The sequence below is a fragment of the Carcharodon carcharias genome, chromosome 11, assembly GCF_017639515.1.
Source record: "Carcharodon carcharias isolate sCarCar2 chromosome 11, sCarCar2.pri, whole genome shotgun sequence".
Taxonomy (NCBI): domain Eukaryota; kingdom Metazoa; phylum Chordata; class Chondrichthyes; order Lamniformes; family Lamnidae; genus Carcharodon; species Carcharodon carcharias.
Window position 1 is genome coordinate 24,848,242 of NC_054477.1, and position 27,790 is coordinate 24,876,031.

Below are 27,790 nucleotides of genomic sequence, written 5' to 3' on the forward strand. Positions count from 1 at the left end.
AGCTAGTCCCAAAGAAAGAAGCATCAGGGACCCCCGATTTCAGGTAAGTCTGGGGATTTTGGATGGGCCCTGCCTCACAGACCAGATCAAGGGTGGTGGGGGGAAGCCGTGTTTTTGAGGTCGGGGGTGGTGGGTTGGGGTGGGGAATGCTTAAAGGGGGTGTATGATCTTTTGAGGTGGTGCTTCCAATGGGCACAGGCAACCTCCCAAAGGAGGTACTGCTCTTCCTGCCTGATAGTAGCCTGCACAGTGAAAGCTGTAATATAATATAGTAAGTGCAATGAGGCCCTTAAGTGGCCACTAATTGGAAGGAAGATCATGAATGTACAGCATTTAAGCTTGGGAAATGTGACATTTTCACTGATAATAGATGGCAGATGTACACCCAAAACATCTTGAAAATAATTGATTTTTCTGATCCAATGTGCATAGCCTTCTTCCTATAACCCATTTTGATGAGTTTGCAGGAAACATTCATTTTTTTCATTCGTTCAAGTGATGTGGGTTTCACTGGCAAGGCCAGTATTTATTGACCATCCCTAATTACCCTAATAAATGGAGGGCAGATTGAGAAAGTGGTTAAAAAGTCATTCACAATCCTGGGCTTTGTAAAGAGGCATGGAGTACAAAAGCCAGGAAGTAATGAGGAACCTTTATAAAGCATTGAATCGGCCTCAACTGGTGTATTGTGTCCAATTCTGAGCACCACACTTTGGGACAGATTTGAAGACTTTAGACAGAGTGCAGAAAAGGTTTACCAAATGGCTCCAGGGATGAGGGACTTGGTTCAAAAATCTGGGGTTGTTCTCCTTAGAGAAGAGTAGGTTGAAGGAAGCTCCAATAGAGGTGTTCAAACTCATGAGCAGTCTGGATATGGAGAAACTGTTCCCATCGTCCTAAGTGTCGAGAACCATTGAGCACTGATTGAAGGTGATTGGCTAAAGAAACAATGGCAACATGAGGAAAATCTTTTTTTACACAGTGAATGCTTAGCATCTGTAATGTATTGCCTGAGTGTGGAGGAGGCAGATTTAATATTGGCTTTCAAAAGAGAATTGGATAAGCACCTGAAGAGAAAAAAATGCAGGGCTATGGGGTAAAGGCAGGAAATGGGATTAGCTGAGTTGCTCTTGTAGCGAGCTGGCACAGACGCAACAGGCTGAATGGCCTCCTCCTGTGCTATAACCATTCTATGATTTCCTCTGCTGTACTGTCTGATCTTGGCCACCAGATCTGTGTGCTTGTGCAGGTACTGGAATTGAATAGGATAGAACAGGGACTTGGTGCCTCCAGGGAAAGGATAGTCTGTTGATTCACTCTGCAGGCTCATGTATAAAGAAAGGTCAGATGGTTGGGGTACTGGTTGGCTGAGGTAATTATGACCAGGTAACAATCAGTGTCTTCAGGTGAGGAGGTGGCGAATTGCTACAATAAACATTGAAAACTCTTGACCAGTTATGCATTTGATTGCCATCTCTATTGGATCCTAGCTCGTGCAATTCTGAAATCTCTGGAGCCAACAGTTGTTTTTTCCAACTTTTTTTGGGTGGGTGGGGGGGTGGGGGGGGTGGCGGTGTGTGGGCGGTGGTGAGTTTGAGGTTGGGGCATTGTTTCCAAAGGCAGCTTAATTTACACTCAAGTTCCCTGATGCTATTGTGTCTCCTACAGGTTATGTGAAGTGCTCAATCTGGACCCCAGGCATGTCCTGATTGCGGAAGTTGTCTTCACAAACATTGGCGGAGCAGCCACAGCAGTTGGGGACCCACCAAATGTCATCATTGTCTCCAATCAGGCACTACAAAAGAAAGTAATACAATGCTTTTCAACTTTATCAATATGGATGATGAATAATTTGTTATGACATGACCTACAAAATATGCTGGTGTTTCAAGGAAAAAAGTTTAATTATTTAGCCACTGTCATACTGGAACTAATGTAAGAACCTGTGGATTCCAAGAATATAGAGCGTAAATTGATTTTTCACTCATTTATTGTATCAGTGTTCACTCTGTGTAAGTTTTAACCCAAAATTATCAACAGGTATTTAACTAACCACACAAATGGACAATTTATTTCTCTCCCCTAAATTAACGGCCAATTTTTTTGCATCATTTGTACCTTGTGATGATCATTGATTCAGCTACTTAAATTTAAGGGACACTTCCTTATCTTGTCTGCATTTTTTAAAATGATGGACGTCCTAACATTCTGGTGGAATCTTTCATCCAATGGAGGGTTTGCTCCAAACATTCATCTATTTTCACCCATCTTCTTGCTGTTCATTTTCAGTATTTAGTGTTTTCCTTTCAGACTTCAGTTTTCTTTTTGCCATTTTTTTATAGTTTATCGTGGTTAAGAGAATATATGTATATATGGCAGCCTAACCTTCTCAAACACCAAGAATAGGTCACTTTAAGAGTGTTCTTCATAGCGTGCATCCAGTGAGTCTACAAGGTCACGTACAAATCTTCAGCATTGAGAACAATTTTTTTTTTGGTTTTATTTTCATGTTTAGTTTCCTTTTTTTAAAAGAAGATTTGTTCTGCCCAATGTTTCTTTTGTTTCTGCAGATCTTGCCAAACACTCCGTTTGGTCACTATGGTCCACTATGTTTCAGAATCCACATTTATAATATTCAAAGCATAATATTGGGCACAACAATGGATTTGGATTTCCGGGAGCTTGTTGTGCAGCTCTGTATTTGGTGTGTGTTTTATCCTGCTCTACACTTGTAGTGCTGCTGTAAAAGAGTTTTCCTTTGAACTGACATTTAAAGAATTATAATTTAAACCCAGAGTCAAGGGGCCACTGTGTAGGAACTCTGCTTTTGAATGAGTTAAAACTCACCCAAGGTCTAATTTTACTTACTCCAGAATCAGGTTGGACCCTGATCCTGAGTTTAGCATTGTTGTGAATTAAGATTGTATTTAGGCCCTTAAAGAGATGAATCCATTCATATAAAATTCCTCTAGTATTTTACTGAAAATGTTAAAATAAACAGGGTAACCCCTTCTATTAAAATAAGAAACAGGAAGATTTGTATTTATGTACCACTTTTCACAACCACTAGATATCTCAAAGCACACTGCAGCTAATGAAGTACTTTTTGAAGTGTAGTCACCGTTTTAATATAGGAAATGCAGCAGCCAAATTGTGCACAGCAAGCTCCCACAAATAAACATATAATAATGGCCAGATAATCTGTTCTCTTTTGTGATTTTGACTGAGGGGTAAATATTGACCAGAACACCAGGGTTAACTCCGCTGCTCTTCAAAATAATGTCATGGGACCTTCAACCACCCAAGCCGGTGGTTTACTATCTCATCCAAAAGACAGCACCTCCAACTGGAGCCTTAGCCTTGATTTTTGTGTTCAAGCCCTGGAGAGGGGACTTGAACTTGGCACCTGGAGATTCAAAGACAAGAGCACTACCAACTGAGCCACAGATGACACAAACCTAAAGCTTGTTCATATGAACACCTTTAAGTGTTCCTTAATAACGCGATGCAAAATGGGTTTTTGCCTGTGTTGAATTTTTAACTAGTATGCTCTGTTTCTAGAAAGGACATGTTGAATGATAAAAAGCTTACAGTCAGAAGCGGTATTTTTCAAAACAGTCATGACCTTAGATACCAGGCAGCTTGTTGTGGTAGATTTCACAAGGTCCAAAGTGTTATGACAAGCATATTGAGGTGAATTTTCTTCTGTCACCCTATCTGAAATTGGGGGGGAGTCATGAAAGAGGCGAGGGTAAATTTGAGTGATGGTGTTTACCACTGCCTTGATTGGGATTTCCCTCCCTCTTTCAGTAAATTGTGGTAAAAACACTGGCCTGAATTTTTGCACAGACGGAGAGGAGGCTTCCCCTAACAAATAGAATGTGCAACTTGTTTGAATGCACAGAGCGATTGTATTCAACAGCAGGCTTGCTTGCCATCTTTCAGTGTTTGGTTTTCCATTTAATGTTTATGAGAAATTTAAGGGTCACTTATTGTCTGTGGTCCACTTTGAAGAACAATTTGGTTCCAGGAGTCCCCATTAATGGGATTGTATTGACTTTTTGTGCTTAGTCCAGGTTAGTTTCATAGGAATATAGGAACATAGGAGCAGGAGTAGGCCATTCGGCCCCTCGAGCCTGCTCCATCATTTAACTAGATCATGGTTGATCTTCTACTTCAGTGCCATCTTCCCACACTATCTCACTGTATCCCTTACCCTCATTGGTACCTAGAAATGTATCGACCTCTGCTTTGAACATACTCAATGACTGAACCTCCACAACCCTCTAGGTAGAGAATTTACCCTCTAGGTACCATGCTCTGACTGAAGAAATTCCTCCTCATTTCGGTCTTAAGTGGCCTACCTTTTATTCTGAGACTGTGTCCCCTTGTTCTAGACCCCCAAACCAGGGGAAGCATCCTTTCTGCATCTACTCTGTCGAGCCCTGTAAGAATTTTGTACACTTCAATGAGACCGCCCCGATTGTTCTAAACTCTAGAAAATACAGGCCCAGTCTCCTCAATCTTTTCTCATAGGACAATCCTGCCATCCCTGGGATTAGGCTGGTGAGCCCTTGTTGCACTCCCTGTATGGCCAGTACATTCTTCCTTAGGTAAGGAGAGCAAAACTGCACAGCAGGTGTGATCTCACCAAGGCTCTATATAACTGCAGTAAGACTTCCTTACTCCTGTACTCAAATCCTCTTGTAATAAAGGCTAACGTAATATTTGCCCTTCTAATTGCTTGTTGCAGCTGCATGTTAGCTTTCAGTGACTTCTGAATAAGTGACTTATGAACTCATAATTCCAATCAGCAACAAAATTCTGTTTTTGGTCATTTTGGTCAGGAGAGAGGCTAGCTCAGCTTTAAACTGTGACATGTGTTAACAGCATAAGAAGAAAAGGACATGCATTTGTATAATGCTTGTCACATTCTCATGATTTCCCAAAGCATTCCAAAGCCAATGAATTATTTTTTTAAGTGTTGTTACTGTTGGTCTGTTGGCAAATGCAGCAACCAAAATTTCACACAGCAATCGGATAAATGAGCGCTTAACCTATTTTGCTGGTGATAATTGAGGGATAAGGTTGGCCAAGGTACCAAAAAGAGCTCAGTTGCTGTTCATAAAATAGTGCCATTGGATTTTTACATTCATCTGAAAAGAGTGTTGATTTAATGTTTCATCTGACAATACAGTGCTCACTTAGCATTGCAATAAAGTGTCAGCTTATATTTTGCGTTCAGATCATTAAGTGGAACTTGAATCTACAACCTTCTGACTGTGATATGAAAGTGCTCTCACTGAGTCAAACAAATATTTTTAAAGAAGTGAACCTCTGCTTTTACTGATATTTGGAGAGAAAGCAAAGGGCACCTTTACCACTTTTATGTACAGAGAATACTTTTAAGTGAAAAATTCTATAAAGCTTCATAATGGAGGCAGAGATCATGATGCCTGCCTGTTCGTGACAATGCAAGCAGCACTCAAATTTTGTGCTGACTGCCCATTTATAATGAGTAGCATGCAGCCCATCACTAAAGGTGCTACCTCAGCAGGGGAACCGAGTTTGTGCAAGATTAGCGCCATTTCACTACTTAAAGCCAGTTTAAAGTACTTTGTCTGCCGCAGCTGCTGCAAATGACCAGGGAAGAGTCTCTGAGCAGGAAGAACAGCAAAATGGTGCAGCACAGCATGGAGCATGCTGCAAAGTTCTTTGAAGTAACAATGGAGGCCTTGGTGGAGGAGGTAGATGGGAGCTGGATAGGAAGAGAGAGGTATTCTACCTACAGAGATCTAGGAGGCCCTCCAGACAGATGTGAAGGCAACGGGAGCGGATAGCCATTGTTTTTGATGTAAACAGTCTAGTCCTGAGGACCTGGATATAGTGCAAGAAGGAATTTAATGATCCCACACAAGTAGTCAAGATCAGTGATGGCATCTTCAAATACGGTATCCTTACAATGAACAATTAGCATCACACACTGCTCCATTCACTACACCTACATCACTCACCTACCAACATTCTCTATCAAGCATGAACATTAAGTACAACATTCATAGCTTACCCCACCCTTGCACAGTAGGACTCCTGCAACCTTCACACTCACACGTCACACCTTGCACACTGTTAGCTGTTCAACTATTATAGGAACATCACCCAAACACATTGCACCACATTTACCGACACACTTCCTCTGCTCTTGTGGAACAAGGTGCAATATAACTGGAGGCAGCAGCAGCTAACCTGTGGGAGATGGCATGGTGGCAAGTACTGACTCCCATAGAGGTGACACTGCTGGGATTCACTGGAGGAGGTACGACTAAGGCTGTGGCTAATAGTGCTGCTGAAACCATAGAAGATGACTAGAAGTTTGGACTTGATCCACCTTCTCTCATCCCAAAATGTCTTTTGATTTACAAGCTGCAGATGGTGTAAACATGCACGTCTGGCTTCCCCCGACCCTCACCTTCCCTCACCGCAAATGTACTCTTGTGCCTTTCTCTTTTTAGATACCAGAAAGCTGCCATCTAGTCAAGCACTGGTGCAGGAGAGTGAAGTCCATTTGGAGCAGGACACTAAGCATTAAGAAACACCTTTATTCGATCTCACACTGGCAATGAATAGCTTAGATACAAGTAATAGGCAAATTTTAGAGGGTAGCATAGAGGCGGGGTGTACAGTTGGTGAGTCACAGGGCACAAGTGGGCTGCACTCAGGGCAGGGGGAAAGTATAGTGTAAGAACTAGCTCAACAGAGGTTTTGGAAGATACTGTCGAAGGAGCCTTGGTGAGTTGCGGCAGTCCAGCTTGTAGATGGTACATACTGCCGTCAGTTTGTGTTGATGGAGTAAGGAATGAATGTCTAAGGTGGTGGATGGGGTACCAAACAAGGGGGCTGCTTTGCCCTGGATGGTGTCAAATTTCTTGAGTGTTATTTAGAGCTACACTCACTCAGGCAAACGGAGAGCATTTCACCACACTCCTGACTTGAGTCTTGTAAATGGTGGACAGGGTTTGGGGAGTCAGGAGGTGAGTTACTCCTCGTAGACTTCCCAGCCTCTGACCTGCTCATGTAACCACAGTATTTATATGGCTGGTCTAGTTCTTTCTCTGGTCAATGGGGAGCCCCCAGGGTGTTGAAGGTAGCGGGGGGGCGGGGGAGGGTGGGGGGTTCAGCGATGGTAATGCTATTGAATGTCAAGGATGGATGGTTAGATTCTCTCTTGTTGGAGATGGTCATTGTCTGGCCCTTGTGTGGCATGAATGTTACTTTCCGCTTATTAGCCCAAGTCCATCCACTACCAACTCCATGAGAGTATTTGCAGATCCAACTGTAATGCAGTGTCTGATGTCTGATGTCTCAGCTTCCCTTGCAGCACAAGTAGAAAACACCCAATGATTGAGTGCAAACACAGATTGACATCATGTAGTCTCAGCTTATTGCCATGCAAGCCCAGCTTGCAGGCCATGCAGGCTCAGACTTCTGCCACCTTGGCAGCAGCTATCAGTGCTCAAAGGAGATTGCAGGGTATCACATTGCAGTACAGCAAACTACCCTGCAGCAGAATACTGGGATTGCTGAGGTGCCACTCTGATGGATTGGCAGTGGCATGGTGGAGCACGAGCTGTTGTCCTTTCCCAAGATGATAGCATTCATCCTCCCACCCCAACTGTCTGTCAGGGCCCTTGCTGTTGACTGTTGCCGCTCAGCCCAGACGGCTGCTGCTCATGCTGAGACAGTGCAGTTCAAAGCTGGGCCATCTAAACCCAGAACTGGATGATGTCCTGCAAGTCCATCTGAAGTCGGCCCCACTCAAACTCATGTTTCAGGCAAGCTACAGCCACTGGGATAGCACTGCATAGGAGTATGAGGTCAGGTGAAAGCACTTGGCAGACAGGCACTAAGGGAATGTACAAGAGTGGTTAGTTGACTTCTGTATGGAATATTGGATGGTTTGTTTGGTAAAGTTGATTTGGAATGGTGGTTTTTTGGTTGCTTTTATTTCAGCATTGTGACCAAAAGGATGCATGATGGCCAGTGATAAAGGAAGGTAAAGTGTGCGACTGTTGTAGAATGGGGATTTTGGGTTGTTTTAAGTGGAACCATAATCCAGTGAGGTGCAAATGGACAGCCTGCCTGGAAATATATTAGTTGCCTCCTGCCTTTATCTTGGTCCTCCTTTTCCTCTTCCTCCTCCTCCTCTTCCTGTTCCTCCTCCATACCTGCTTCCCTCTGATCAGAGAGAAGACAATGAGCTCTGCTCTTCTTGCATAAAGAGTTTCAATCACATTCCTTGTGGGAATGTGGACCACAAACTAGGAGATGTTTCCTGCTCCAGCCTGGAAGGATGACAAAACAAAGAAATGCAGGGTCTTGGTCACTTTCACATCCAGTGGCCGAGGTATTCTTGCAGGTTTTTGTGAAAATTTCATTTATAAAATAAAATGGAGTCAATTGCACCTGGCTTAGGTTGTGGAAGAGAATTATTCCTGGGAGATGCTGGTTGATTAAGTCCCCCTGCTGAAATCCCCCCTTCCTTTTCTCCTCAACCTCCCTCTGCGAGTATCTGTTTCTACTCTGTGTTGCATCTGTTCTATCTCCGTTTCAAGGAGACTGGTACCTACACCACCCATGACTGGGATCAAGTTATCTGATCAAAACCCTTGAAGTCAAAACTAAAGCCTTCTCTATGTGCAGTAACACTCCATTCAGCAATTTTAATCATCTCTGCAAACACCAAACTCTTCTATAAACTCACACAGAGTCAGAAGAAATTAATCAGCAACGACCCTAAGAGTGATCATTGTTCCCTTTAAACAGCACTGCTGGGAGGTCCTTCCTGCTGCTCGATGCACGCTCAGCTGTCCATGTTTATGAGAGGGTGTTAGCTGGAGTAGCGAGTATGAAAATGGCAGTGCTGGTGTCAAAGCAGTCTTACACAGTGACTCTGATCACAATCTGCCTGCTTGGGTGCACAAGCCTAACGCCTGTGCTATTGACCACCCAAAATGATAGAGTCATGGTGTAAGGGTGTGCGTGTGACACAGATGGTATTTTGGAGCCAAAATGGCACCTGTCAGCTCAAATTACAGGCAATACTGAGCTGAATTTTGTTCACTGATAAATGAAGCTATCTGTTAATTTATAAATGTGTCTTCATTTCTTAAGAGTGTATATCCAGTCTGCTTTTCTAGGGGTTGGACAGGCTGGCGGGGTCAGAATCACATGATGGCACATGATACATTCCAGCAACTGGTGTACAGCGCAATTTTCCTTCTGTGATCCCTGTGCAATCTATTAATTTCCTCAATATTGGGCAGAAAAAATGATGCACTCCAGATTATAGGGAATTAGGAGGCCACTTACAGGAATGGCTGATAATGCTGAACACAGGTCAATAACTCGCATTAAACCCCAACGATTTGACAATTATTAATAAGAAGCCTGGATTTAAGACCAGTTAAGAATTACTAAGAATCACTGCAATGTTTGGCCCACAGTGGTGACCAATTTTGCCACAAAGTGATAGAAGACAACAGTGATTTCAGATAACCGTCATAACCCATGACTGATAGTTTGCTACTGTAGCCTCCAATTCTTGTCAGTACTGCTTCACAAGTGAAGGGGTTAAACTATTTTGTTGTCTTTCCCTTCAGTGCAGCATGGAACCCTAAACAGTTCTTGATTGCATATTGTCCAAACTAATTTCTGTTTCATTCATCCATCATGCTAGATTAACCTCTTAGAATCATTAATATTCATTAGAATAACCTTATAGCTGGTATGTGGTGAGGTTGCAACTAAGTGACGACTGATCAGTCATTAGCAATGGTAAATTGAACTATGGGGTATGAGAATTGCAGAATTAAACACTCCAACATTAACATTAATAGTTCTTTTGAAAGGCAATTGTAATTTTTCATCATTATGCATTTATCACAATGTTATTACTTGACTTTAAAAGGGACAAGTTATTTCTTTAACAGAATAATACAAGTACTTGTTTTTCTAAATGAGCCATTTGCTGAATATTTGCTAAATTTGCTATCCAGTTGCTAAATATTTACTGTTTTGGTTGCTTTTATATCATTCTCCTGCCAGCTCCTGGCAAACAGACTTCATCAAGCTAATGTTAAATAAACTCATTAGATTAATTGTAACTGACACTTAGGATGGCTTGTTTTATACTGGGTCCCTGCCTCCAGCCTATCATGCCCCAGTAAACATGCTGTTTAGGATGGAAGCATGATTACTGATCAGAACAACGGTTGAGAACTGTGGAAAGAAATAGTTGCTATTATGTGACATGAACTTGTGGTGCAAGCCTTGGAATGCAGCCATCTTGATGTTACTTCTTGCTGATGTCACCAAGTCAGCATTTCACACATATGCAGTAATGAAAATGTCATGGGCAGTCTGCACAGTCTACAGATTGAGATTTGTGCAGTAGCTGGGACCTGCTACACAATCTGAATGTTCATCTAGTACATAGGTCACAAACCCAAGCAGCTTAAAAGTCAGAACATTGATTTATGCATTGACCAGTGAGGAATTAAGACATACAGAATAGAAAGGTTCTACACTTGATCTGTACTGAAGTAGATGATAGATAAAGAAAGACTTGCAGTTATATAATGCCTTTCATGAACTTTGGAATGCCCAAATTGCTCTATGTCCAATGTAATGCTTTTGTGGGTAATAGAAAGGGGTAAGGGGGTAGGGTAGGTGAGGGGGTAGGGCTGGGTAAACGGGTAGGATGTATAAGGGGATAGTGTAGGGTAGAATAAGTGGGTAAGGGTGTAGGGTGGCTGGAAGATCAGGGTGGCAAGTGGGTGAGGCAGGTAGGGTGGGAGAATGGCAGATGAGTGAAGTGGGTAAGGTGACAGGTGGGTGAATGGGTAGGTGGATCAGGGGTTGTCAGGTTGAGTTAGGGAATGTTGAGGGTTGGAGACTAGTCAGGTCAGGTCAGGGTCTAGTCAGATCAGATCTGGGGGCGTTGAGAGTTCAGGAAGGTTGGTTGAAGGGTTGAGTGGGGGAGTTGGGAATGCAGCAGGGAGCACTTAACTGCCAAGCTATTGTTCAAATTCAAACCAGTTAGGTGGACTCTGATTGGCCAAGGCATCGCCATGGTGAATGAACCAGGGAATGGCTGTCCCCCAAGCTTTTGTTTAGCTGAAAAAGGTGTAATACCAGGACATGCTCTTTCTGTCTGCAAAGGACAGGGCCCTGAGTGTAAGTATTTCTGGTTTCTAGAATGTGTAAGTGAGCCATGCTGCGAGCCCAGCTGATGATCTTAAAGTGGTTTTCAGTGTAATTGTTAGCACAATCAGGATTGTTTAGCAAGTGTTGTCCAATTGTGGAATAACATCTAACCTTGGATACTATGTTTTGAGTTTTGTAAACATTGGCTGGTTGGATATGATTTTTGAATTTGAACAATAGCTTGGCAGTTAACTGTCTCCTGCTGCATTCTGCATGACAATGACTCTGCCAATCAGAGTCCACTTACCAACTAATCAGCACTTCTCTTCTCATGCAGTATAAATTGTTGTTCCCTTTATAATTGGTAATCTTGTGACCTGTCCTGATGAGTGCAAGATGAAAAGCTTAGACAGTGCCCTGAATTTTTCAGTTGGCGTGTGGGGGTGGGCCCGACATGCCGGTGCATAAAATGACGCGCGATGATGTTGGGCGTGCGTCCTGACATCATTGCGCAGTCTTGCGATGTTTCATTTGGCGGGCACGGGCCGGAGTTGGCTGCACGCCCGCTGGCATTTAAACAGCCTATTAAGGCCATTAAGGAAGTCATTGATGTAATTGTTAACGCTGCCCGTCCAATGTTAATGTTGGTGGGCAGGTGAAAAGGCCAAGCAGCTTTCATGTTTTCTAGGAAACCTCATCCACGAGCGGAATGAAGTTTCCTAAAGCTTTTGTTAATTAAATAAAATTTTTTTCTGAAACATCAAAACATGTCCCATCTCATGTAACACAGTCACATGAGGGTACATGTTTAATTAAATTTTTAATCCATTTATTTAATAATTTGAAAAGCACTTCAATCTCCCTCAAGCAGCTCCGTGCCTCAGGGAGATTGAAGCACTCTTACGCGTGCATGCCCGAAAGAGCGCTGGCCCTGACTCTCCCTCCTCCCGCCGCCTTCAGTGGTAGCGCTGAGCGCTACCGCTCGTGTAGTACGCCGGGCGGGTCTTCATTGGCTCGCCTGCGTAAAATGATGGTGCAGAGCCAATCACGGGCGGCAGTCGGCTCTGCGATTGCTCCCCCAAGCCCGCCCACCGACTGAAAAATTCAGGCCAGTATGTCTCATTTTTCCTGCAATACTCAGGTTCTGTACTACCAAATGACTATGAATATATATATTAAAATATACATAGAAAATTTCTAGTTGTGTAATTGGGTTGCACTGAAAAACCTCATGAAATTCTTGATGTTCCCACTATTGTTTTTATTAAATAGATAAAACACATTTCGTTCAAATGGTCATGTTTGAATGCACTATTTCTGTTTAGATGATCTTTACCAGTCCCTTAGTATAAAGTAGAATTAATGATCCACACAATGTGGAAAGTAACTTACTTCTGATTTATGGGTGAATGTGGGCGAGATGCTATTCAGTAAATTGTGTGTTTATGTTATTTTTTATAATAGATGCAATGCTTCATTAGTGTTTAGCCCTTTGTGAGTTTTTTGCAACTTGTAAAGAATACTAGCAGGATGTTCTATGTTGTTGCACATGTAACATTGTTTTATAATGGCAGGAGTGCTAGACAATGTAAAGCATGTGCTTGGTTGCTGGTCTGTGGCTGTGTTGAATCTGGGATGACCCATTACTATCTGATTACTGTAAATGGACAAATGGCCAAAACAAAGATTGCTTCAGTGAAGGAAGATTGTAGATTGGTAACTGCTTATAAATGTCAGTGTTAGATGGGTGGCAACAGACAGGTGAGGCTGGATTTTCAATCTGTGATTGGGAACCCAACCTCTAGATCATTTTTGGGTCTGAGCTTGCGAGGGTTCAACCGATGCAATGCTGTTTTGATATGCAAAGGCCCTAAATGGGCTAAGTTCCCATGTGTCTGCTGCCTATGTCCTTCTAGGTGGTAGAGGCAGGTTTGGAAAATGCTATGGAAGGAAGCTTGGTGGAGGTAGTGAATGTTTAAGCTGACAGATGGGATGCCAATCCAGCAGAGATGGTCTTTGACTGGCATAAATGTTACTTGCCACTTAACATGTTGTATGTGGGCAAGGACTGCTTCAGTAACTGAGGTATCTTGAATGGGACCGAACGTTGTGCAATTGTCACTGCTGACTTTATGATGGAGAGAAGGCCTTCGAAGATGGCTGGGCTGTAAAGAACTCCTGCAGCAAAGTCCTGGAGTTGACTGGTCTCCAGCAACCACAACCATCTTCCTTTGTGCTAGGTATGACTCCAACAATGGAGAGTTTTCCCCCCGATTCCTATTGACTTCAATTTTGTAAGATCCTTTGATGCCACACTCGGTCAATTGCTGCCACGGTGTCAAGGGCAGTAATTGTCACCACACCTCTGGAATTCAGCTCTTTTATCCATGGTTGGACCAAGACTATAATGAGACCTGTATCTGAGTGGTCATGACAGAACACAAACTGAACATCAGTGAGCAGACTATTGATGAGTAAATGCCGCTTGATAACCCTGCCAATGACGCCTTTTACCTCTTTGCTGATGATTGCGAGAAGGCAGATGGGGCTGTAATTGGCCACCTTAGGTTTAGAGTCATAGGACTGGATTTTACACTCTCCTGCCAGGAGGTTTGAAATGGGGGACACATGAAATCCAGCAAGTGGCGTGCCCACTGCCTGGCTGCTCGCCTGTCTCTGACTATCTGAGATTTTCCAGAGGTGAGGAGGGCATGGGAGAAGCATCAGATGGCCCGCACACCCTTAGACCTATTGAGGTCCTTATGTGGGCAATGAATGGCCCCTTAAGGGCCTTATCCCGCTGCAGCTGGTGTTTTACCTACGGCCAGGGAGAGACCTATACCATGCGGGAAGCACAGCAACTCCTTGAAAACCCTCCCACATCACCAATAAGTCTCCATCCTGGCCCTTTGAACCCAGCCCTCGCCCAGACTTACTCGGACTCCCTGGCACATGGGACTCCCTGCAGTCCCAGCAGTGGCCACAGCTCCTGTTCGGTGCTTCATGGACCACAGACCATGCTGGCCATCAATTGACCGTCAGGTCTCTAAGTGGGACTTCCTGCTGAGATGGGGCGGAGGTCTCGCCTTAAAGCTCCCTGTGTTAAATTGCTGAAGGTAAAAATCAGGATCATGGGTGGGCTCCCGCCATTTTTTTTTATTCATTCATGGGATGTGGGTGTTGCTGGTTAGGCCAGCATTTATTACCTACTCCTAATTGCCCTTGTTCAGAGGGCATTTAAGAGTCAACCACCTTGCTATGGGTCTGGAGTCACATGTAGGCCAGCAGATCCCCTTCTCTAAAGGGCATCAGTGAACCTGATGGGTTTTTACAACAATTGACAATGGTTTCAGGCTTATCATTAGACTTTTAATTCCTGATTTTTATTGAATTCAAATTTCACCATCGGCCATGGTGGGATTTAAACCTGGGTCCCCAGAGAGTTACCCAGGGTCTCTGGAATACTAGCCCAGTAACAATACCACTACACCACCGCCTGCTCTATAATGTTTTAGCTGGGCTGGGGCAGAGACCATGGCGTCATGACCATAGAGTCATTTACAGCACCTAAGGGGCCATTTGGCCTATTGAGTCCATGCTGGCTTTCCCTGGAGCAATCCGGTCAGTCCCATTCTCCTGCTCAATCCTTATACCCCTTTATTTCCTTCGGGCGCCCATCCAATTTCCTACCACCTTGTGAGCAGCGAGTTCCAGGTCATCACAACCCGTTGTGTAAAAAGGTTCTTCCTCAAACCACTCCTGTATCTGTTGCCCAAAACCTTAAATCTGTGTCCCCTTGTCCTTGTAGTATCAGCTAATAGGAGCAGTTTTTCCTTGTCTACCTTATCCCAAGCTATCACAATTCTGTACATGTCTATCAAATTTGCACTCAATCTCCTTTGCTCCAAGGAGAATGACCTCAGCATTTCCAACCTAATCTTGCAACTAACCACCTCCCCACACCACCCCAACCCAACCCTGGAACCATTCTGATAAATCTGCTCAGCTCCCCCTCTCAAGGACCTTCACCACTTCCCCACTGGGGTGACCCAAACGGGACACAATACTCAAGTTGTGGCCTAATTAGGGCTTTATATAGGTACAGCAAAATCTCAGCTTTTGTACTCAATGCCTCTCTTTATGAAACACAAGGTCCCGTATACTTTATAATCACTGAGAATCACAGTATCGTTATGGTGCAGAAGGAAGTCATTCAGCCCATTGCATCTGCACCGGTTCTCCAAATGAGCATTTTGACTCAGTGCTATTCTCCTGGCCTTTCCCCATAACCCTGCACGTTGTTTCCATTTAAATAATCATCTAATGTTCTCTTGAATGCCTCAAATGAACCTGCCTCTACCACACTTCCAGGCAGACCTGTCCTGCCGCCTTCAAAGATTGATGCATATACATCCCCAGATCCCTCCATTGCCTCTTCCTATCCCTTCTGCCAAATTGCATCACCTCATACTTGTCTGTATTAAATTCCATCTGTCCCTTGTCTGACCATTCTGCTAGCCTATCTATGTCATGGTGCAGGCAATTTGTATCTTCACTGTTTGGCATCACCACACAAACCCTTGTTCATTCATTTGTTACTTCTAGACTTTGACTCTTGCAACACATTGCTGCTTTGCCTCCTACCTTCCACATCCATGAACTTTAGTTTAATGGAAAGTTCTGCTACCAATATCCTTACTTGCACCAAGTCCTGTTCACCCATCACCCATGTGCTCACTGACCTACTTTGGCCCCTGGTTAAGCATTGCCTCGATCTTAAAATTCTTATCCTTGTTTTCAAATCACTCCATGGCCTCATCCCTAAACTTCCTCCAGCCCTACAACCCTTTGAGATCTCTGCACTCCTCCAATTCTCTTCTTTTGTTCTTCCTAGATTTCAGTTGCTTCACTATTGTTGGCTGTGCCTAGGGCTAATTTCCCAAGTTCTGGAACTACCTCCCTAAACCTCTCTGCCCCTCTACCTTGCTTTTGCTTCATAAAACCTACTTCTTTGACCATGTTTTTGTTCATTTGCCCTAATATTCTCTTATATGCGTTGTTGACAAATTTTGTTTGACAAGACCTCTGTGAAGCACCTGAGGGTGTTTATGATTACGTTAAAGGTGCAATATAAATTCAAGCTATCGCTGTTATCAAATCTCCCTTTAACCTTCTCTGCTTTAAGAAGGACAACTCCAGTTTCTCCAGTGTTTCTATGTATGCAAAGTTTTTTTTATTCCTGGTGCCATTTCCTCTGCACCCCCTGTAAGGCCATAACCTCCTTCCTAAAGTGTGGTGCTGAGAGTTGGACCCAATACCCAGCCTGGGAGATAACTGGTGTTTCGTACAGGTTTCAGTGTAATTCCTTGCTTTTGTATTTTGTTTCTCTATCTATGAAGCCAAAGATCCTTTATCCCTTTTCCACAGCCTTCTCAACTTGTCCTGAAACCAACAATTCTTATCTCGGTCTGTTTGTTCCTGCAGCTTCTTTTAAAATTGTATTATTTCGTTTGTATTGTCTCTCCTCATTCTTCCTTTCAGAATGAATGTTTTTCAATTCATTCATGGTATGTGGGTGCCGCCGGCTAGACCAACATTTATTGCCCATGCCGAGATGCCCTTGAAAAGCTGGTCATAGAGTCATAGAGTTAAACAGCACAGAAACAGGCCCTTCAGCCCATCGTGTCCATGCCGGCCATCAAGCTCCTCTCTATTCTAATCCCATTTTCCAGCACTTGGCCCGTAGCCCTCTATGTTATGGTGTTTCAAGTGTTCATCTAGATACTTCTTAGATGTTGTGAGGGTTCCTGCCTCTACTTCCCCTTCAGACAGTGTGTTCCAGGTTCCAACCACCCTCTGGGTGAAAAACATTTTCCTCAAATCTCCTCTAAACCTCCTGCCCCTTACCTTAAATCTATGCCCCCTAGTTATTGATGCCACCACTAAGGGGAATTTTTTTTTCCTATCTACCTTAGCTATGCCCCTCAATTTTGTATACCCCTATCAGGTCCCTGCTCAGCCTTCTCAGCTCCAAGCAAAACAACCCTGGCCTATCCAGTCTCTCTTCATAGCGGAAACGCTCCAGCCCAGGCAACATCCTGCTGACTCTCCTCTGCATTCTCTTCAGTGTAATCACATCCTTCCTACAGTGTGGTGACTAGAACTGCACACAGTACTCCAGCTGTGGCCTAACTAGCATTTTAGACAGCTCCAACATAACCTCCCTGCTCTTATACTCTATGCCTCGGCCAATAAAGGCAAGTATCCTATATGCCTTCTTAACCAGCTTATCTACCTGTGCTGTTGCCTTCAGGGATCGATGGACACCTACACCAATCTCCCTCTGACCCTTTGTACTTCCTAGGGTCCTACCATTCATTTTATATTCCCTTGCCATGTTAGTCCTCCCAAAATGCATCATCTCACACTTCTCAATATTAAATTCCATTTGCCATCGCTCTGCCCATCTTGACAGTCCATGCAAATTTTTCTGTAATCTAACACTTTCCTCCTCACTATTTACCACACTACCAATTTTCATGTAATCTGCGAATTTACTGATCACACCTCTTATATTCACGTCTAAATCATTAATGCACACTACAAACAGCAAGATCCCAGCGCCAATCCCTCTGGTACACCACTAGTCACAGACTTCCAATTGCAAAAACAACCTTCGACCATTACCCTCTGTCCCCTGTCATGACGTCAATTTTGGCCCCAATTTGTCAAATTGCCCTGGGTCCCATGGGTTCTTACCTTATTGACCATTCTCCCATATGGGACCTTGTCTGAAGTCCATGTCAGCTACATCAACTACATTGCCCTCATCTACACAACTAGTCACCTCCTCAAAAAATTCAATCAAATTTGTTAGACATGATCTCCCCTGACAAGGCCATGCTGACTATCCCTGATTAATCCCTGCCTCTCCAAGTGGAGATTAATCCTGTCCCTCAGAATTTTTTTCACTAGTTTCCCTACCACTGATGTTAGACTCACTGGCCTGTAATTACCTATTACCCTTCTTGAATAATGGTACCACATTCGCTGCCTTCCAGTCCTCTGGCACCTCCCCTGTGGCCAGAGAAGATTTGAAAATTAGTGTCAGAGACACTCCAATCTCCTTCCTTGCCTCACAAAGTAGCCTAGGATATATCGCACCTGGGCCTCAGGATTTATCCACTTTTAAGCCCACTGCCGGTGGTGAGCTGCCTTCTTGAACCGCTGCAGTCCATGTGGTGAAGGTACACCCAATAATGCCGTTAGGTAAGATGTTCCAGGGTTTTGACCCATCAACAGTAAAGGAATGGCGATATATTTCCAAGTCAGGATGATGAGTGGCTTGGAGGGAAGCTTCCAGTTGGTGGTGTTCCCATCTATCTGCTGTCCCTGTCCTTCTAGATGGTACAGGTTGTGGGTTTGGAAGGTGCTGTCTTAGGAGCCTTGGTGAGATGCTGCAGTGCATCTTGTAATTCTCTACATTACGCTTCATTTGCCGTGCATCTGACTATTTTGCTGTGTCCCTCAAGATAGATTCCTGTAAAATCCCCACAACTCATGATAAACTGCTGGTCTATATTTATTTCGATTCCCCCCTCCCTTTTTAAAATAATGTTTGCAATTTTCCAATTCCTGAATCTAGAAAGCTTTGAAAATTATTGACATGCCAGAGATAATAACATCCCTGTCAAAGCGAAGACTTATTATACACAGTTGTCCATGCAGAAGGTATTTAGCCTGCATTCAGTAGTCCAGAGTTTTGAAGATATGCGTCTCAAACTGTCAAACTACTTTTCTTAAAGTTTCATTTTGTTTTTGCTCTTCATCCTCCAACTTGCATTTGATGCTATACCCAAGATATGGGGCAGAATTTTCTGCCTGTCGGGTGGGCGGGCGCCATGATAACCAATCTCCGGCGGGTGGGGAGCCAATCTCTGCCGGAGAAGTGGGCCCCGCCGCCATTTTAAGTGAGCTGGCCAATTAAGGCCCGCCCAGCGTGACGTCTGCCGGAAAGCGCTATACGCCTCCTGTGCAGGCGGGGGTGGATTCTCCAAAAGCGAGAGTGCGCTCTTTCACGCATGCACACGAAAGAGCTCACATCTCCCTGATGCTTATTGCTCCCTCAGGGAGATCACTGACACTTTTAAACATATGAAAAATAGAAACAAATAATTCCCTAGCATGTTCCCCTCATGTGACAATGAGATGGGACATGTTCATAATTTACATAATAAGTTTATTAAACTTTTTAAAACCCTACATGAAACCTCATCCCGCTGGTGGATGAGGTTTCATGTTTATTCTATTGCCCGCCGGGCCTCCTGGCCTGCTCGTCAACCTTAAGGTTGGACAGGCAGGTCCTTTTTTTGTATAATTGATCTTGTCAATGGCTTCTATTGGCCATTGACAGGTCAGCGGGCCTGCAGCTGATTTGGCAGTGCCCCCGCCTTCCTGAAAATTTAAATGGGCCGGGATGATGTCGGGGGTTCCGCCCAACGTCATCCCGCGTCATTTTATGCGTCAGCGAGCAGGATCCGCCCCCTGCTTACTGGCGGCAAAATGCTGCCCATGGTTTTTATCGGAATGCTCTGAATCGTTTGATGAGCTATCTTCATCTCTGCTGATCACTCAGATGCTGCTCTCTCCCTCCAATGCTTTGATTTGGGTCATTCATTAGGAATTAATGTAGATGTGAATCCGTTTGATTCTGAGTGAACTTGCATACTTCCCTTTATTACAGCATTACAGTGCTTAATAACCCAGAAAATACATTGCATTGAGCCTGGGTATTGAAGTCTATTGGATCTGCATACTCCAAGGAGTAATTTCAGGAGTGCAGGAAAAAGTGACCACAGCTTGAAAACAATGACCATCACTTTGAGGACAGTGAATCCTGAAGAACCCTTCTGGGTTTCCCATTAGAAACAAACTTGTCTTTATAGAGTTAACAAAGGTAATCGAGAGGCTTGACTCTGAGTGGGGACTGCTCAGCTTGGGAAATTATAGGCACCAACAAATGATTTTTGGTCTAAAGCTAACAGATCATTCTGGATCCCCGTGCCTGTTGCTCCATACTTGGAATTTTGGATCATTTAAACATCAGGCACCTCACCATCATACTCAAGAACAATGGGTAGGCAATAAGTGCTGGCTTTGCTAGTGATGCTCACAACCCAAGAATTAATTTAAAAAAAAATCTCCCTTTCTTCCCCCTCCTAAACCACTCTTGTATTTTAAATAGGCCGAAGGCTGGATCTTGCATTCTGTCATGCAGTTAAATTCAAATTTAAAGGGTCCTGAAAAAAAACCTATGGGTACATTAATCGTTGGGTAACACAGAAAATACAGCTTTTAATGGAACGGCTTGCCTTGGAAGTGGTTTATGCAACTGAAGTGTGACAGGTCAGAATGAAAAATTAACAAAGAAGTTCTGGTTGGTTTACTGCCATTTCGGTGCTCCGTCCGGAGTACCAACACTCTGTGAAAAGCAGCCGTGAATGAATTGTAATGCCATTTACTTCTCCTTACTATTAATAGACTGCACTTGCTGGGGGCTTGTGTAGGAGGTGAAGTGATTCTGAATGATCAGGGAAATAAGTCCACTTTGAAAAGGCTTTTCTGTCAGAAAACTCAGGGGAAAGTTACACTTCATTTTGACTGATGTGAGGGGGTGGGCGCAGGGGGAGAAGGGGAAAGTGGTTTATACACTGTAGCTAGAAATTCTAACATTTAAAGAACCAGAAGAATTGAATAGAGCCTGAAGTTGACTAATAATTTACTGGAGCAAAACCGAACCAATGGACGCTTAAACCTCTTGCAGGGCACAGTTGGATTTGTATGGCATCCACTGAGCTAAGAAGTATCTAGTATGTGTCCAGAACTCTTCGGCATTACAGTATGTTCCATTGTTGAGATCCATGATGGAGAGGAACAGGGGAGGAAAATTGGTACTTTTCCCCCAAAGTATTTCTTCTATTGGTAGGGAAAGAACCATATTGAAAAAAAAACCCAATGACCGCTCGCCATGTTGGGCCAACTGTGCTCTTAAGGTGACCTGATATCCCCGTCAGCCCTCCATACGCTGGGCGGAATTTTCCGAGCCCGCTGGCAGCGGGTGTGATGGGTGGCGTGCGTGGAAAATATGGCGGGACTCACTTCACGGCGGCGTGAAGGCTGGTCGGGATCTTCCGCTCAGCCCGCTAACGGCAGGCCGTGTTTCCTGCCTTCGGTCGGCGGGGAGCTCATTGTAATGCATTAGCATATAATCACAAGACCATCCCGGCAGGCTCTTGGAACCCCGCCGAATGGTCCGTCCACGTCGGTGGGAAATCACCACACAGCAGCACGCAGGAGGTGACATGCACTTGGCGGCCTTCGCTGTGGGGGATCTGAGGTGAGTGAGCGGCAGTGTTCCCCACAGCTCGCCTGTTGTTTACAGGCCTCAGGAATGCCGGCGGGGGGGGGGGGGGGGGGGGGGGGGGGGGGGGGGGGGGGGAGAAATTGATGCCTGTCCCGGGGGGCGACTGCTGAGGGATGGGGGGTTGTCTGAGGGCAAGTGCTGGCCAGCCTCGGAGGTGACTGCTAAGGGGGAGGGGTTGGGGGGGGTGTCAAGTGCTGCCCTGGTGCTGCATCCCGCCCACAGGCAATTGAGGTGGGGGGGTGGGGGGGTTGGGGGGGGGTAACAGGGTAAGCAAGGGAAGTGGCCACGCCTTAGGGACACCTGTATAAACTGACCACGCCTCTGCAACTGAGACAGATCAGGCGCAGCCACTGTGATATGATTGGGTTAAAAGCAAAATACTGTGGATGCTGGAAATCTGAAACAAAAACAGAAAATGCTGAAAAGCTCAGCAGGTCTCACAGCATCTGTGGGGAGAAAAAAAACAACCAAAGTTAATGTTTTGAGTCTGCATGACTCTTCTTCAGAGCTCTGAAGAAACATCAGATGGACTCGAAATGTTAACTCTTTTTTTTCTCTCCACAGAGGGTGATATGATTGGAGTCAGGCTACTAGCCTGCCCGCCCATGCAAGCAACATGGGAGTAGCAAAGAGCACCCCCTCCCCCTCCCCCTACTCCTCTGGCACAGACTTCGAGTCCGCCACAGCTTTATTAGACCATGGAGCAGTTGGACTGCACACTTTGTACCATCTCCTCGCCAAGCTGGCCATGTAGCAGTCACTGCTGGAGGCGCTCACAGCCCTTCGCAATCTCAGCATCCTGGTTTGGACCACTGTCCCTCATGTTGCAGGTTGACAGGGCAGCCATGCAGCACATTCATCTCTGGCCATCCGAGGGGTGACCAGCACTCTCTGGGAAGCATTAAGGTGTGGTCACACAGGGCCAGGAAAGGTGCTAAGTGCAGCCATGATAACCACATCTCTCTCTCTCTCTCTTTCGTGCTGCAGGAGGACCACGTCAGGATCATGGATCCTGGTGACCTAGCTGTGGCCTGATGACCTATAGAGACCATAGAAGATGGAGGAGAAAGTGACTGAGGCTCCTGGCCATGCAAAGGCAGGAGCAGCAACCTCATGAAGAAGGGGCAGCAGGGGTTCCCGCACACGCTGCCCAGGAGTGACTGCGAGCCATGGCTGGTCGGTGCCTAGTGACACCTAGGGTCTATAGACGCTGCCTGCCATTCCTGCAGATGACTGAGAACCAGTGTTGCCGGCGACTGCTCATGTCCAGGGACCTGCTGGCTCACATCTGCCACTTATTTCAGGACTTGGCACCAAGGGGACATGGAGGGCATCCACTGCCAGTGGCTGTGAAATTGACCACAGCACTCAATTTCTATGCCAATGGCTCCTTTCAGGGCTCCACAGGTGATCTCTGTGGGATTTCACAATCCCCCACCCACAAATGAATCCATGAGGTCACAGATGCCATCTTCTCCATGGCACACAACTTGGTGCATTTTGCCCGGGACCGGGACAGCCAGGATGTAAGGGCCATTGGATCCGCCGTGATCTCAGGATTTCCACAGGTCAGGGTCATATGGCACTCAGGTCTCCATCGCTACACTCGGTGGACTTTATCAAGCACAAGGACTTCCACTCACTGAATGTGCAGCCGTATGCAACCACCAGAAATGCATCCTGCAGGTACGCACATGGTTTCCAGGGAGTGTGTACGATACCTACATCCTGAGTCACTCGCAGATCCCTGCAGTCTTCTAGGGCCCATAAAGGCTGCAGGGTTGGCTGCTTGGGGACAAGGGCTACCTGCAGAGGCCGTAGCTAATGGCAGGCGGGCTCTCATTTGCCTGCTCACCATCACCCCTTGTTGCATCACGCTGGCCACCATTTTTAAAAGGCAGCCGCCAACAAAGCACTCATCATCACCAGCTCACCACCATTGCCCAGGAGACATGGCCAGCTGCGATGTGAGGATCTACAGGGACACCTTACTGCATGTCATCATCATTCTCCACAAATCTGGTAGCTATGAGGGCCTCCCGAGTGTGCCTGCCTTGTCTAGTCAGTGCGAGAGCCTCATCCCCATTGTTGTCACCACTGAGGACCTCCTCACCCTCATCCCTGTCAGCGTCCTCCTCAACAGAGGAGACATGCAGCTCCTCCATTTCCTCTTCAACCAGCTCCTCTCCCCGTTGCAGGGCCAGGTTGTAAAGGGCACAGCAGACGACGACAATGCGTGATACCCTCTGCGGACTGTATTGCAGGGCACCACCAGACCAGTCCAGGCACCAGAACCACTTATTCGGCATCCCCATGGTCAGCTCCACCAAGTTGTGAGCTGCTGCATGGGCCTTATTATAGCATCGCACTGCTGCAGTCTGAGGCCGCCGCATGGGAGTTAGATGGGCTGGTCTCCCAGGATCACCTGGGAGCGTACACCTGCTGATCCTCCTCTCTATGGATGTCTGAGGGCCCCTGGCTGACTCAGTGAGTGGAAGGGGTAGCTGGAGTGGGTTCGAGCGGCCCAGCACTCCTCTCACATGTACAGTGTTAGAGGCCAACTATGACATTAGCAATGGAGTTAAGCCCGTGCAGCAGTACAGGAGTGACGTCCTGGACCAAGGTCTCCACGGCGGCCGCCATCCTGCCAGTGTTGACCTTGGTGTGTTGTAATGCTGGCACTATTACTTCAGGTTGAAGGTGGACAGACTCCTCCATTGTGCCTTGCAATCTGAGGAGTGCAACAGACTCCCTTCCTGATGTTCCCGAGCTTGCCTTTGCAGCTCCAGCAACTGTGACATGACCGTGTCCAGAAGCTCATCATCTAACTCAGACTTAGCAATGTTCCGGCCTCCAGCAGTCCTCCAAGTGCCGGGCACCTGGGAAGTCTCTGCCTCTGCCTGCTGTGGATCAGGCAGTGCGATGTGCTCACCAGAATGTGATCCTGAGGCTACTGTAAAGCTAGGTCTCACCGAGGTGTGTGTCTCTGCGCTGGTGGAGGGTGTGGGTGAACAGTGTGATGGGACGTCAGGAATGGTGCCTTCAGATTCCTCTTCAGTGGTTTCTTTGGAGATTGCTTGGAGGCTCTGGGTTGTGGACTCCATCGGCTGCTTCCCAGATGTACCTGTGAAAGCAAGGGGAGATAATTAATGCATGGCAGTGGCCTGTGAAAGAGGACACATCACTCACGGCATGGCTGTCTGATGGATGTTGCACTGCTGGATCCTCACTTGGTAGAGCAGCGCTGACCTCACCATCAGCACAGGACTGGTCCTAGTCATTGCTGGCGAGCTGGGTGGCTTTGTTTTCAAATTCTGTGAGAACTTTGAATTCTGGAATCCCTCCACCTGTCTGTGACCTTTCTCCCCTGTTGTGTGCCAGCTTGTCCTGCATGGACAGAGATGGGGAGAGTGTATCAGGATGCCTGCCAGGCTAAATGATAAGTATGCCTGGCCTGTGTGGGTGGTGAGTGACATCCCCCATGGATGGGATGAGGACAGTGAAGGTGTGTGTGAGAGCGTGAATGGTGATGTCCCTTGCACTAGCAGTGGGTGAGGGCCTTGTGGGTGTGTGATGGGTTTGTGAGTGTGTGAGTTGAGAGTGATGAGAAGAGTGAATTACCCTGATGGAAGGGAGGAGATCATTCATCCTTTTGCGGCACTGGGTGGCTGTCCTCCTCTGCAAGGCATTCATGCTGACCACCACTGCCACCACCTCCCAAGCCAGGTTGGTGACTTTGCTACCCATCCTGCGGCCAGAGCAGGGGGTAGAGCACATCCTGCAGGCCTCCACAGCATCCAGCAGTCACTCGAGGCACCTGTCGTTGAAGCGGGAGGAGCTGCAGTCTTTTCTCCTTTGCTGGCCGTGTCTCCCGAGCAGCGGTGGTGAGCTGGTGGTGATGAGCGCTTTGCTGGCGGTTGCCTTTTAAGATGGCGGTGGGCGTGCTGCAGCAGTACGGCGATAGTGAGCAGGCGGATGAGAGCCCTCCCACCATGGAAATGGCATGTTTTGCAGGAGTGAATATATAAAGAGTCCTCAATATCGACTCGGGACCCTATGAAGTCTCATGGTATCAAGTGAAATATGGGCAAGGAAATCTCCTGCTGAATACCACGTACTGCCCCATCCCACCCCCTCAGCTGATGAATCCACATTGAACATCACTTGGAGGAAGCACTGAGGGTGGCAAGGGCACAGAATGTACTCTGGGTGGGGGACTTCAATATCCGTCACCAAGAGTAGCTCGGTAGCACCATTACAAACTGAGCTGGCTGAGTCCTAAAGGACATAGCTGCTAGACTGCGCCTGTGGCAGGTGGTGAGGGAACCAACAAGAGAGAAAAACATATTTGACCTCATCCGCACCAACTTGTCTGCCTCAGATGCACCTGTCCATGACAGTACCGGTAGGAGTGACCACCACACAGTCCTGGTGGAGACGAAGTCCTGCCTTCACATTGAGCATACCCTCCAATGTGTTGTGTGGCACTACCACTATGCTAATTGGGATAGATTTCAAACTGTTCTAGCGCTCAAGATTGGGCATCCATGAGGCATTATGGGCCATCAGTAGTAGCAGAATTATACTCGACCACAATCTGTAGCCTCATGGCCTGGCATATCCCCCACTCTACTATTACCACCAAGCCAGGGGATTAACCCTGGTTCAGTGAAGAGTGCAGGACCTCATGCCAGGAGCAGCACCAGGCATACCTAAAAATGAGGTGTCAACCTGGTGAAGCTACAACACAGGACTACTTGCGTGACAGAACCAACAGATCAGATCTAAGCTCTACAGTCCTACCACATCCAGTCATGAATAGTGGTGAATAATTAAACAACTCACTGGAGGAGGTGTCTCCACAAATATCCACATCCTAAATGATGGGGGAACCCAGCACATCAGTGCAAAAGATAAGGCTGAAACATTTGCAACAGTCTTCAGCCAGAAGCACCGAATAGATGATCCATCTCGGCCTCCTCTGGAGGTTCCCAGCATCACAGATGCCAGTCTTCAACCAATTCGATTCACTCCACATGATATCAAGAAACAGCTGAAGGCACTGGATACTGCAAACACCATGGGCTCTGACAATAATCTGGCAATAGTACTGAAGACTTGTGCTCCAAAACTTGCCGCACCCCTAGCCACGTTATTCCTGTACGGCTACAACACACTGGCATCTACCTGGCAATGTGGAAAATTGCCCAGGTATGTCCTGTCCACAAGAAAACTGGACAAGTCCAACCCATCCAATTACCGCCCCATCGGTCTGCTCTCGATCATCAGTAAAGTGATGGAAGGGGACATCAACAGTGCTATCAAGCGGCACTTGCTTAGAAATAATCTGCTCACTGGCGCTCAGTTTGGGTTCAGCCCAGTATCACTCCCTCCACCACCGACCCACATGTGGAAGCAGTGTGTACCATCTACAAGATGCACTACAGGAACTCACCAAGCCTCCTTTGACAGTAACTTCCAAACCCACAACCCCTACCATCTAGAAGGACCAGGGCAACAGACAGATGGGAACACCACCACCTGGAAGTTCTCCTCCAAGTCACTCACCATCCTAACTTAGAATTATATCGCCATTCTTTCACTGTCGCTCTGTCAAAATCCTGGAACTCCCTCTCTAAATGCACAGTAGGTGTACCTACATACATGGGCTGCAGTAGTTCAAGAAGGCAGCTCACCACTGCCTTCTCAAGGTCAATTGAGGAATGGGCAATAAATGCTGGCCTAGCAAGCGATGCCCACATCCTGTGAGTGAATTTTAAAAAATGATAAATGCATGGGGTTTGGCAGCAGTTATGAAGTTTCTGGATTTGGTAACCATCAATGAAAGGGAAGTTTCCAGGGAGAAAATGGGTGCAAAAAGGATCAATTTTTCAGGGCTATGTTTGCAGCACCATTGGCAACTGAAATGCACCCAACCCCTTTCGGGAGTTGAGCAATTCTGAGATGTTCTTGGAGGTTGGCCAAAACAGCATTTCCTGGAATATGATAGCACTATAGAGAATTTGGGACGGTTACAATTCCTCAGTGGATATTTGATGGAAATGCAGAAATTCTGTAGGACCCAGAGTGGAGTGAGATCTGGAGTAAATCAAGCAGACCCCATTGGAAATTCATCTCTTTCCTTGTCTGTCCCTAGCCCCC

General features: G+C 46.0%; 1 protein-coding gene across 1 annotated transcript in view; it reads left to right on the forward strand.

The window, feature by feature from the left end:
• The window catches only part of oca2 (oculocutaneous albinism II), a 530,409-nt gene that overhangs the window by 281,087 nt on the left and 221,532 nt on the right, over positions 1–27,790 (forward strand). Inside the window, exon 14 of the mRNA XM_041198655.1 lies at positions 1,669–1,807. Within this exon, the coding sequence (XP_041054589.1) occupies positions 1,669–1,807 (139 nt within the window). The remainder of the gene's footprint in view (positions 1–1,668; positions 1,808–27,790) is intronic.